This window comes from Mustela lutreola, chromosome 10, assembly GCF_030435805.1.
Source record: "Mustela lutreola isolate mMusLut2 chromosome 10, mMusLut2.pri, whole genome shotgun sequence".
NCBI classification, from domain to species: domain Eukaryota; kingdom Metazoa; phylum Chordata; class Mammalia; order Carnivora; family Mustelidae; genus Mustela; species Mustela lutreola.
The window spans coordinates 108,456,010-108,469,187 of NC_081299.1; the positions used below are offsets into that span (position 1 = coordinate 108,456,010).

The 13,178-nt window shown below is 50.3% G+C and overlaps 1 protein-coding gene and 1 long non-coding RNA gene across 3 annotated transcripts in view; one reads left to right on the plus strand and one right to left on the minus strand.

Annotated features, from left to right (window-relative positions):
- LINGO4 (leucine rich repeat and Ig domain containing 4) overlaps positions 1-4,728 on the plus strand; it is a 7,026-nt gene extending 2,298 nt beyond the window's left edge. Inside the window, exon 2 of the mRNA XM_059138345.1 lies at positions 2,063-4,728. Coding sequence (XP_058994328.1) covers positions 2,063-3,857 — 1,795 coding nt within the window. The 3' untranslated portion in view covers positions 3,858-4,728. The remainder of the gene's footprint in view (positions 1-2,062) is intronic.
- The window catches only part of LOC131810421 (uncharacterized), a 19,540-nt gene extending 6,367 nt beyond the window's left edge, over positions 1-13,173 (minus strand). The window contains exons 1-2 of one of the 2 annotated variants that reach the window (XR_009345573.1): positions 12,978-13,131; positions 12,627-12,739 (exon numbers count right to left, since the gene is read on the minus strand). This is a non-coding gene — a long non-coding RNA (uncharacterized LOC131810421). Of the gene's footprint in view, positions 1-12,626 lie in introns of both variants that reach the window. The other variant, XR_009345572.1, reaches the window with a different exon arrangement.
- Positions 13,174-13,178: the final 5 nt, after the last annotated feature.

Genomic DNA, 13,178 nt, shown 5'->3' on the forward strand with positions numbered 1-13,178 from the left:
GACCCCACCCCATTTCAAGAAATAAGTGGTTCTGACACCCATTTCTTCCTGCAAAAGTGGCTGGAAGCCAGTCCTGTAGCCATGGAGACTGGCAAGGGAAGTTTGTGATTAAATTAGCCACCTTAAAAATAAAGAAAAGGGGTTGTCCCCAGATCCCCCAGCCCCTGGCCCAGCAGGCTTTGGGGACCAAGAGGAAACTCACAGGAGTAGGAGGAAGGGAAGCTGGGTTACATGCTTCACTGCACTTTTGCTGAATGCACAGCAAAAAGGATGAGCAGGAACTGCAGCAGTTGTGATAAAGAGCTAGCTGTCGGGTGGACTTCCCAGAACAGGCACAGGGACAATGAGGGACACTGGGACACATCTGTCCCATGCCAGAAATACCTGCTAGGTTGGGCTGGGGACAAGAGGAGACTGAGAAGCATCCCTGGCCTGCCCCATGCACTTATCTCTCCTCCCAAGCCTGGGGACAGTGTCCTGCCTCCCTCTGCCTCTCTGATCTTCAGTTTCCCACTACCACAGCAGGAGCGCCACCAGAACAGCCCTTCTAAAGGGGGGCTGTGAAGCCTCATTTCAATCAGGATCCAGGGATGTGATCCCTCCCGAATGGGAAGAAGTCCTACCATCTCTTAAACTGCCTCTTCTAAGTTCCACATGGGAGAAAATGGGACGTGTGGGAGAAAACTGACCCTGCAGGGCCCAGACAGCCTGAAGCCCCAAAGGCCATCTGGATCCGCAGCTAGAAAGAAACCCAGGCAGCCTGACATCCAGGGAGCATCACTTGTCTCTAGTCCCATCTCTTTAGCCCTCACTTGCCAATTCCAATACCTCCCCTCCCTTGTTCAATGCCCTGTTGACATTGAACAGGGGAAGCTGAGGGTGAGTTCACCATCTACCAGCCCCTTCTCCTCTAGCACCTTGATCACTCCCTGGTGGCCATTCTGCCCACCATCATCATGATTCTGCCGAGGCCCTCGGTTCCCAGAAAACTCACTTGCAGTCCACAGGCTCTGCACACGGCCTCCCCAAGCAATCGCTGTGCCGGCCAAGGGCTCGCACACTCCCCACCCACAGCAACGGGCCGGGTGCTGTCTCTCACCTGTCTATGCATCCCTGGCTCACACTTGTCTCCTGTGTATCACTTGGACAGCTGAGCCCAAAGGGGACAAGAGAGCTCCCTCAGATTAACACCTTGGACTAAATCAAAACACCATCGAGGAGGAATAGAAGAGAAGCCTGAGACTAAGGACCAAGCAACGACCTCAAAACTTGGGCATCCCTTGGGTCCCTCACATACCCCAGTGTCAGCCACCAGGGGATCACCCTTAGGGTTCTTGTGAGGGACTCAAGTGCCCCCTGCAACCTATATTGTGGCTGAGGTGCAGCTTGGCTGTTGTCCACACGGGCATTTCAGGGAGATTAGATCTTGCTCATTCAGGGCCCCAGGCCAGACTGGAGAAGGGCAGAGGGGCAATAAGTGCAGCCTGGGGGAACAGAGCTGAGCAGGTTTCCCAGCCTTGGAGGACTCAGTCAAGGTGAGGACCTCACTCCAATCTTAATCCAAGGATGTGATTCCCCCTGAGCTAGGGGGGAAAAGCTGGGGCAGATAACACGGGAGAACAAGGGTCAGCAGAGAGTGGGAGGGCAGGGCTTGGGGAGAACAAATATCAGGGAGAAGGGACCAGAGTATTCCTGGATCTCACAGATACAGGAAAAGCCCAATACAGGAAGACTCAGAGTTACTTCCTTGTTTCCTGTCCCATCCATAGGAAACTTTCCCCACTGGAGTCAGGCTCAACTAAGGTTCCATGAGCCAGTAAGCACTTGGCCTGGTGTCCAGGGCTAGGGGCAGGAGGAAAATAGAGATTCTCTGAAGAGGAGGCCCAGGAGGTACCCAAGGAAGTAGTCTACCGGTGGTGCTTCCCGGGTCTCCACCCTACTTGCTGGCAATGCTGAGACAGATAGCTCCATCTCTCTCTCCTCTAAGGAGGCCCAGGGAAGGCTGGGGTCACCATCACCTGAAGTCACTTTCCATAAAGGGCCATATCATCATCTATTCCAGGACTGAAGAGGGTATGGCCATGGCCACAGCTCGAAAGCGAGCCTGGCCCCCTTGGCCCCCTCTCCTGTTCCTGCTCCTTCTGCCCGGAGGGAGCTGCGGTGGGTGCCCTGCTGTCTGTGACTGCGCCTCACAGCCCCGGGCAGTGTTTTGTGCCCATCGGCGACTGGAAGCTGTGCCTGGAGGACTCCCACTGGACACTGAGCTCCTGGACCTGAGTGGGAATCGCCTGTGGGGACTTCAGCGTGGCATGCTCTCCCGCCTGGGCCTGCTCCGGGAGCTGGACCTCAGCTACAACCAGCTGTCCAGCCTGGAACCCGGAGCCTTCCATGGCCTCCAAAGCCTACTCACCCTGAGGCTGCAGGGCAATCGGCTACGAATCATGGGGCCTGGGAGCTTCTCAGGCCTACCAGCCCTTAGGCTGCTGGACCTTCGCCTCAACCAGATTGTCCTATTCCTTGACGGAGCCTTTGGGGAGCTGGGCAGCCTTCAGCAGCTGGAGGTGGGGGACAACCACCTGGTGTTTGTGGCTCCAGGAGCTTTTGCAGGGCTGGCCAAGCTGAGCACCCTCACACTGGAGCGCTGTAACCTCAGCACAGTGCCTGGCCCAGCCCTGGCCCGCCTCCCGACACTGGTGGCCCTCAGGCTTCGAGAACTGGACATCGGGAGGCTGCCAGCTGGGGCACTCCGGGGCCTGGGGCAGCTCAAGGAGCTGGAGATCCACCACTGGCCATCTCTAGAAGCCCTGGAGCCTGGGAGCCTGGCAGGGCTCAATCTTAGCAACCTGGCCATCACCCGCTGCAATCTGAGCTCCGTGCCCTTCCAAGCGCTCCATCACCTGAGCTTCCTCAGGGTCCTGGATCTATCTCAGAACCCCATCTCAGCCATCCCAGCCCGAAGGCTCAGTCCTCTGGTGCGGCTCCAGGAGCTCCGCATGTCTGGCGCATGCCTCACCTCCATCGCCGCCCATGCCTTCCATGGCCTGACCGCCTTCCACCTCCTGGATGTGGCAGATAACGCTCTTCAGACCCTAGAGGAGACAGCCTTCCCTGCTCCAGACAAACTGGTCACCCTGAGGCTGTCCGGCAACCCCCTGACCTGTGACTGTCGCCTCCTCTGGCTGCTACGGCTCCGCCGCCGCCTGGACTTTGGCACGTCGCCCCCAGCCTGTGCAGGCCCCCAGCATGTGCAGGGGAAGAGCCTGAGGGAGTTTTCAGACATCCTACCTCCAGGGCACTTCACCTGCCAACCAGCCCTGATCCGAAAGTCCGGGCCGCGATGGGTCATGGCAGAGGAGGGGGGGCATGCTGTTTTCTCATGCTCCGGAGACGGAGACCCAGCCCCAACTGTCTCCTGGATGAGGCCACAGGGGGCTTGGCTGGGAAGGGCTGGGAGAGTGAGGGTCCTAGAGGATGGGACGCTGGAGATCCGCTCAGTGCAGCTACAGGACAGGGGAGCCTACATCTGCGTGGTCAGCAATGTTGCTGGGAATGACTCCCTGAAGACCTGGCTAGAAGTAATCCAAGTGGAACCACCAAACGGCACCCTCTCTGACCCCAATATCACCATGCCAGCTATCCCAGGGCCCTTCTTCCTAGACAGCAGGGGGGTCGCTATGGTGCTGGCAGTGGGCTTCCTTCCCTTCCTCACCTCCGTAACCCTCTGCTTTGGCCTCATTGCCCTCTGGAGCAAGGGCAAAGGCCGGGTCAAACATCACATGAACTTTGACTTTGTGGCCCCTCGGCCCTCTGGGGATAAGAACTCTGGGGGTAACCGGGTCACTGCCAAGCTCTTCTGACCTTTCCTTCCATGGTGGAATTCCAGCCAAGATACCAGAATAGAAGAGAACCAAGGCTCCTTGGACCAGAAGCTAGTCCAACACTCGCCTGCCTCATGCCACTAGCTAAGGATGGTCTGCCTCCCCCTGCTTTTGCAGTTTGAGGGTCCCAGGGAGCAGAAGATACAGATGCGCAGTCAGCCCAGCCCTCCCCAACCACCCTTCCCCCAACAAAGCAGGAAACATCCCCAAGGCTCCAGTCTACTTGCTCGCACTTATGCCCTTTAACAATCACTACCAGCTGCCAACCACAGCTATAAGATTATTGCAGAGGTGGGGCTGGGAAGTGCCGCTTCCTTCTCAGTGTTTCTGCTCCTCAACCAGGCAGTCTCCCTCTTTTTTTCTGCTCTGTCCCCTCCCCAGGCACAAGGAACTAGGGCCAAGGACCTTAGGGTAGGAAGATGTGAATGTGCGATAGCAGTGGTGGGGGTGGGGGGAGGTCACACTACACATTGGCGCTATGTCTGCATGAGCCTCCAATACCTGTCCCATCTGTCACATCATTAAACTTGCTGCCAAATGGCCATGACAGTTGCAGCCTAAATGAAGTGTGATATCGGGAGTTTTATTTCACTCTTTTTCCCCCTTCATTGTTAGCAAATCTCTCCCTTCCTACCCTTTCTGCCTGCCCACTGAGCATGTATCCCAATGGGCTTGCCTGATATACAGGCTTGACACAGAAGGAGGCCCAGAGATGTTCTGTAGAGACTCCTATCTATTTCAGTTTCAGCCCTTTCCCTGTCCTCTGCATCTGTGCAGCTGGAGAAGGAGAGGTCCTCCACCTTCCAAGAGAGCTGCTGCAAAAATACCAGCCTAGGACACCCAGCTCCTTCACTTCTTTCTCATTCTTTTTTTTTTTTTTTTTTTTTTTTTTTTTTTTTTTTTTTTAAAGATTTTATCTATTTATTTGACAGAGAGAAATCACAAGCAGGCAGAGAGGCAGGCAGAGAGAGAGAGAGAGGAGGAAGCAGGCTCCCCGCTGAGCAGAGAGTCCGATGCGGGACTCGATCCCACGACCCTGAGATCATGACCTGAGCCGAAGGCAGCGGCTTAACCCACTGAGCCACCCAGGCACCCTTCTTTCTCATTCTTATTGGGGTCTCCTAATCATGATCTCCCAATCACAGATCCCTGGTTCCCTGGAGGAAAAGTATAAAGGGAACTCCTAGAAAATGCCCAACGAAAGCAAGGATCTGCAGTTGTGCTAGGAGAGAGTCCCAGAACCCAGCAGGACCAGGCTTGGAGAAAAGAGGCAGGAAGAGGCACCACACACTGTAGTGAAAAGCAGAGGAAAGAGGCAGCAGCAGGTTCTGGCTGCCTAGTTAATTTCCACTACCTTTCTGCAGGTGCCCCTTGTTTTCCTGTTTAGTGCAGCCCCAGTGGGAAGCTGTCTCTGGATAGAGGTCACTACTGAACAGAGATCCCAGGTACAGAGGAGGGGTGGGAGGAGCTGCTGACTGCCTCTGAGTGTGCTTCAAAGAGAAAGCAAGGCAGAACCAGAGAAAAGGAAAGATTCGAGAGGCAGCAGCACCAGCATCATCAGAAGGGGAGGAGTGAAGGGAGAGGAGGGGCAGGGAGGAGAGACAGAAGTGGGGAGTCATGTGGCCCTAGGGAGCCTCTCTCTGCAGCAGCATCTGCTCAGTGTCCTTAGCTCCCCTCTGCCCTCAAGAGCCCCCAACCACCCCACAATATGCAAGCATCATGAGCCTCCTAGCAATTCCTTCTGCTCGCGTCCTTGCTTCGAGGAGACTCCACTAATTAGAAGATTCCCAGCTCAAACTGTCCCTGACCGAGAGGGGAGCAGGTGCCCTCCAGGAGGCAGCCAGACTTGACCAGCATGCAAGCTCTTCAGTGGGGCCCAATGAGGGTATGAGAGTGGACCAGAGGTAAGAACCCAGCAGGCTGGGGAGTGAGGCTGGAAAATCCAACAATCTTGAGAAAACGGTATCCCTGAGCTTCCAACCTCATTCCCCCAAACCCCAACCCACTTCTTTCACATCCTAGCAACTGCCCCTCTCCAGTTTGTAAGGCACCGGAAAGGTTTCCCTGGCACAGCCCTTTCCCCTCCAAAATCTTCCATGCACAGGTTAGTAGGTTGGGACTTGGGGGTCTAGTACTAGAGGTCCTCACTCTAGTTGCCCACTCTGCAATGCAGAAGAGGGCAGAAGCAGCATTGCTGTGCAGACAAATCTCTGGAAAGCCCCCAGAAGCAGTGGGGAACAGATGACGTGCCCTAGAGCAGACGATGCAGCTCCCCGGGTCCCACAGTCTCTACAACAGCACTGCCCAAAGGCAAAAGAATGTGAGTCACCCATGTAATTTCAGATGGTCTCGTATTACATTGAAAAAGCAAAGAACCCAGAGATACCATAACATTTTGATACTATATTTTATTGAACCCAGGGCACCCAAACTATTATCATTTCAGCATGTTATCAATATGAAAATTAGTAATGAAATAGTTTACATTATTGTTTTCATATTACATGTTTGAAACTCAGTGTCTATTTTACACTTATAGCAAATCTCAATTCAATCACTAAATTTTCCCAGAAAGATGCGAGCTGTTCATAGGTTTCATAAAAGTCATTGTTGAAAAGGGGGGTTCACACATCCACGTTGTTCCAAATATATTAAAAGTTTTCCAATAACTAAATCAAGTATCAGTTATAATATTTAAATGTAGCCCTCAAGAAGCACGTTCAGCCTGAGGAAAATGCCCGTGGAACTACCGCCAACTAACACCCCTTGTTTTCCCTACACAGTTTTTCCTAAAGCTCTTTGATGTGGCAAGGTCACTGTGATAAGCACTTCCACAGCTTGTCCAATCACCAGCAAGCCAGTTCCTTATCTTACCTGCCTGGGGAGGCTGCCCTCAGCCCAGGTGTGACTGCACAGGGGTGGGTGGGTGGGTGTGTGTGTGTGTGTGTGTGTGTGTGTGTAGAAGCATGTAAATGCAACTAGGGACACGTGCTAGTGGTGTGTGTATGTGCGAGGAGATTACTAAGGACCACATAGTGGGGGCAACCCAACAGAGGCTCTTCGCAGGGTCAAACAAATTGAGGGAACTTGCTCAAGGACACACACTAGTTAGTGAGGCAGCTGGTTTTGAACTCGGGGTTGTCGGGAATCAAAACCCAAATGCTTCCCATTAAGTATGCTGCTTTAGGGGGCGTCTGGGTGGCTCAGTGGGTTAAGCCTCTGCCTTCGGCTCGGGTCATGATCCCAGGGGCCTGGGATCGAGTCCCACATAGGGCTCTCTGCTCAGCAGGGACCCTGCTTCTCCTCAACTCTCTGTCTGTCTCTCTGCCTATTTGTGATCTCTCTCTCTGTCAAATAAATAAATAAAATCTTTAAAGAAAAAAAAAAAAAGTATGCTGCTTTAGTCGTTGCCTGCTCCTTTGACCCCTCCCCAGGGCCTCTCCATGGAAGGGTCTGACCTGGCTCCTCTTCTACCCCACCACTCAGAACAAGTCCCTTAGGGGGACACAGCCAGCTGTTGGTCCTCCCCTGCCTTCAGGAACTAAGGTGCCTGACTCAAGAAGCTGGGGGTTGTTTGGTTGGTTGTTACCCTTTCTTCTCAGTTCCCTCTCCAAATGTCCTTGCTGCCTCTGCTCCAGGGACTGGCAGAAAGGGGCAGAAATTCCATGGATCAAATGGTCTGAACTGAAATCCTGGGTGCCAGCAACAGAGCCTCTCAAAATTTGGAGTCTTCAGACTTCCTCCTTTTCTGGGTTCTAATGTCAAAAACCTCTTAGGTTATAGAGAGGCTGCTCGGTAATTTCTAGTATGGTAGAACAACCAGAAGGTCTACCTTCTGCCCACCCCTGCTTGACAGAACCTTCCTGAGATTACCTCATTCTCCCACTCTCCTCTCTTCCATTTCAGACATGGTCTCACCTAAGCTGAGAGAAACTTGGGCCCCTAAATACTCGGGCAGCATTTGGGCACTCCCCATTTTGGTCCTTGACACATTCCAATTTCTCTATTTCCTATGCTATGCTGGATCCCGGATTCAATGATGAAAGCCCTGCAAGGCAATGATCTACAGCCTTTTTGGAATCACAGACCCCTCTGAGAATGCCTGGAGTGAGCTATGAAAAAAATGCTTATAGATTGTCCTCAGTCACCCTGAAACCATCACAGGCTCCATGGAAGGCAGGTGAAGAAGCTCTGCCATCAGAAGCAGGGGCAGGGAAGGCTGAGGACAAGCCTATACTCTCTAGGGTCCATCATAGGCAAGGAGAAAGGCTGGGAAGGACTATGGCACAGAATGGATGTTAGCACAGGTCAGGGCAACTTGTCCTCTCCTTTGTTCCCCTCCTCCCACCAGCTTCCAGCTCTCAGTGGGAGGCAGGAGAGTTCGGGGTGGGGAGGGAATTTTGCCCAAAGAAGAGAGTGTGGTGGTGATTCAGGATGGAGAGCATTTGATATCAGGGACTCCTGAGTCCTCTTCCTCCAAATTTCTCTGTAAGGAGAATTAAGTAGGAAGACATAGAGCTGAGTGGTGGAGACCAGAGAAGTAGAGGACACCTGCCACAATTCATCCATCTGCTCTAAAGACTAAAGAGCAGCACAGCATAATTGGGGATACTTAGGCCCGCCCTCTGGGTTACTGGTTTCAGATGCAGAGCCTTGAGTCATGGGGGAGGATGGGGTAACTCCTACAACAGACAAAGGGAGAAATGAATGCTGTTTTCTAAAAACCCAGCTGGCTGAATATTGTATGCCTGGATTACTTGCCTGTTGTCCAAGAAGGGAACTCTTTAAGCAGGAAAGGCTCTGGAACCAGGCTACTGCCTTTGAGAACCTCTCACTGCCCAGCCTTCTAGCTAAGGTCCACTTTCCTGCTTAGCTTATTGAATGGAAACACATGCTCACTGAATGCTCTGGAAAACCCAGACCTTATGTTAACTGGTATCACCTACTCCTGCACCCTTCAAGGGAAGACCCTTCAAGGGAAGAGAACAGACTCTTCAAAACTGAAAGTAAGGACACAGAAATTGCAATTCATTCAATCCCGGCCTCATAACACAATCTTTCAATCCTGACTCGGGCTCTTGGAGGGGTGCATGAGATGACAAATCCCAAATAGGATTTGAGAGTTTGAAATCCTCTCACCTAAACCTGTCCCTTCTACTGCCAACCTCTCTGTTCAGCTAATTAAAAGTTAATTAGAAGTCAACACTCCTTCAAAAAATTTCTGTGGAAAGGGATTACACCTGGTTTTCTGCTGTTCTGATTAAGAAATTCCTCCTGTGGTTAATTTGTAATCCTCGTTTTTGGACTTCCACTTCATATCCTTTTTGCCTACCACCTCTATTGGAACTAGAAGATAATGGGTCCATAAAGCAGGCCTGTACTTTTTATAGCAACAATGGTTATTCTTGCTTAGGTCTGAACTACTGGTTTACCTTTTAAAAAGTAAACGTGGCTACTGCAATCAAGGCAGTCAAATACTGAGGAATAATCTTAACAAGAAATATGTAAAGTCTATATGACAAATACTTTAAAATGCTGCTGACAGAACACCAATGGCTTAGATGGGTATGTAGGAAGATTCTGTATGACAAATACAATTCTCCCTTGGGTAAATTAACAATATGTGGTTCCAATCAAAATAAAATTAACAGTACAATCACAAAGTACCTTGGGGTATATTCTCGCAATATACTACACAGTAATGAGAACGAATGGACTAAAACTACACACAACAATACTGAATCTCACAAAAATAATGCCAAACAAAAGAATCTAGACATAAATAAGTACATATTGTTTGATTCTCTTTATACAGAAAACAAAAAGAGGCAAAACTAGTTTGTGCTATTAGAAATCAAAAGAGCCCACTACTCCCTTGAGGGGAGTATTGACTGAGAAGGAACACAAGGGTGGCTTTGAGTGGTAATGTTCTGTTTCTTGATCTGGTGTTGGTTACACAAATGTGTTACTTTTTTGAAAATTCATCAAGATGTATTCTTTTCAGGGTGCCTGGGTGGCTCAGCTGTCAAGAGTCTGCCTTCCGCTCGGGTCATGATCCCAGCATCCTGGGATGGAGCCCCATATTGGGCTCCTCCTTCTCCAGCTCCCCCATGCTGGTGTTCCCTCTCGCTATCTCTCTCTGCCATAAATAAAAATCTTTTAAAAAATGTATTCTTTTCATCTGTGCACTTTTCTATATGTATATTATACATCAATTTTTAAAATTTGGTTGAGAAAATATATAATGTACATTAATTTTAAAAAACCAGTATGGTACTAGAATTGAAAAGAGATCGATAGAACACAAAAAATCCAGAAACAGACTTGAATACATATGGCAATTTGGGTCTTATAAAGGTAGAATTAAAAAAAAAAAAAAAAGGAGGAAATACGGGTTCATTCAATAAGTAGAGATGAATAAAACAAAGCTAAGTTGGTTATCTATTCACACTTTTACACCAAAATAAATTCCAGGAGAATATTTACATACAAAAAAAGACACGATTAAAGTATTTTTTTAAAACACTGGAGAATTTCTTAATAATCTTGGTAGAAGGCTTTTCTAAATATTATAGGAAACCAGAAGTTATTTAAAAATAGTGATAAATTCAAATACATAAAAATATTTGCCTAGCAAAAATACCACCATAAGCAAAGTAAAAAGACATAGGAGTGTTGTATTCACGATGGTCGTTTAATGTAGGGGTGGAATCATGGGGCGTGGAAGAGTCTCCCTCTCTGGTGATTTGCCCAGCTCCTAAGAGATTGGGGTCATTCTGTGGGAAGGAAGGAGTCCTGTTCTCTGCATCATGTGTCCCCCCAATTGAGCGATTCTAGAGCAGAACACTGGGTACAGACAAATGTAATACCCACGCTCTGGTTAGGCCTGGGGGCCTATGGACATGGCAAGCCCCGTATGAGGGCTCTTGTTCCAGCCAATGAGAGGCGTTACTTGAATAGGGGACTCAGGCTTAGGGCCATAATGCGTGTTTGTGCCCAAGGCGGCCCTCAATCATGGGCGGGGCCTCATTGAGCATGCAGGTTTCTCCTACACTGAACGTTGGACAACATGCCAACCACAAGGTTTCTTGCGTTGGGGGAGGAGGAGTTCTTATTTCTGCATCACGTTCACCTCTGGGCAGTGATTGGAGATAAGGTCTCGGTTCTGAAGCCTGAAAAGCAAGGTTGGGAAGAGATGACGACCTAAGGCCATTACGTGTCCGATATGTTCAGTTTGGGGCCAGCTTTCTAGGTGTCGTTCAGGAGGTCTGCGCTCAGGCTGTGCCAGACAGGGCATTAGTGCCCACATAGGCTGTATAATTGCAGTACAGTCAAGTGGCCTGGAGAAGATAATCATTTGGGGTTTCTCGGTAGCCCCATATGGCAAAGTTTTTCTTCTGGAGGGCAGGCAGAGTGCTGCATTGTGGCTCCGGAATTGCCAAACTGGAAGGCTTTGGGCCAGGAGTGTGAGGACGGAAATCTGAGAACACAAGCTAAGCTTAGGATTTATTATACAGATAAACATCAGCCAGATGAAGTATACTTGAGTATCAATTTAATGTGAAAGGACTGGTTAAATATGCCTTTAAAAAAAGATTTTATTTATTTATTTGACAGACAGAGATCACCAGTAGGCAGAGACAGGCAGAGAGAGAGGAAGGGAAGCAGGCTCCCCGCTGAGCAGAGAGCCCGATGGGATCATGACCTGAGCGAAGGAAGAGGCTTTAACCCGCTGAGCCACCCAGGCACCCCTGGTTAAACATATCTTAATACATCCCTCAGTCTTACTGTGAAACTATGAAGCACATACATATGCTGTGCTGGTAAGCTATCTAGGCTATATAATGGCAAGAACAGTACGGATAATAAATATAATATAATAATAAATTATCAACTGAGAAAAAATATATATATATGAATATATGTGCATGTTTACTATAGAATATCTTGTGGGGGCGCCTAGGTGGTTGAGGGGGTTAAAGCCTCTGCCTTCCACTCACAGTTCATGGTCCCAAGGTCCTGGGGTAGAGCCCCGCATTGGGCTCCCTGCTTGGGAGCCTGCTTCGCGCCCACCCCGTCCCCCCGCCGCCTCTCTGCCTACTTGTGATCTCTGTCAAATAAATAAATAAAATCTAAAAAAAAAAAAAAAATAAAGAGAGAGAGAATCTTGTGGGAAAAAAAAATACAAGAATGTGGTAAAACTGGTTGCCTCCTGAGGGAAGAGAGACCTTATTCACCGTAATAACCGTTAAAGTCTATGAATTTTGTAGAATGTGTATTACTTACTCAAAATGTACATTTTTAAAATTAATACAAAGCGAAATCCTGAGGCCCAAAGGCATCGCTCTACTTGACCAAAGATACCATCTGGCGCTCCTTCAACACGCACGGAGTGCTCATCGTGAGCCAGAGCGACAAAAGATAGTGCCAAAGACCTCCACGTTACGAGGAGCGTCCAGCCCCGCGTCCCCGGGTGAGCCCGGGGGAGTGCGGGGTCCGGCTCGCGAGGCTCCCAGACCGCCCGACGGCGGTAGCAGGGCCCAACCGTCCTTAACGGTCCACGGTCCGGAACAGCGCCTAGAATGCCCTCTCCCCAAGGAAACCGCCGCCTGGGAAAGCCCACCCCCTTTGCCGCGCTGCACAGAACGGGGCCCCCAGCCGTGCCTTTGCTCCGGTCGCCAACACGCTCCCCTCGATCCCTAGGTAAGGGCGAGCCCCTGACGCCCGCACTACCCGTAGCTCCCTTACCACGGGGCGCTCCAACTCGGGTCCCTCTCCATCTCCCCAGCTGCCGTGGCCGTCTTCATCGTCTGTTCACTCCGAGCACCTCTTTCCCCTCAACCTCTCCATCTCTACCGAGCCTGTTTCATGTTTAAAAAAAAAAAAAAAAAAAAGTTTTCCATGCCTCCTGTGTCCCTTCCACAGTATTAGGACCAATCAAGACAAAAGATCACAGAGGAAAAGTGGCGGAGCATCGCCATCGCCGGTCAGGAGGCTGCTCTCCCCACGGTAACTGGGGTGTCGGTGACACTAGCTTTGTACAAAGGCACTAATTTTTTGTGAACGGTGACAAGCATGCGTGATCCCACGCCCTCGCACCTTGGTCCCAGACTCAGGAGCGCTGATTTTTTTCCCCCAGATTAGGGGACGTTGAAGCTTCCTCGGTAATTGGACTAGAGGTGGGCGGGCAGGATTCCGCGAAGCCTCTAATTGGCTGTTTAATTCTCAGCAGGTGCAGTCTCAATTAACAACGTCTGATTTCCCTGGCTCCTATTGGGTGACGTGGTGGCCGGCTTTGAA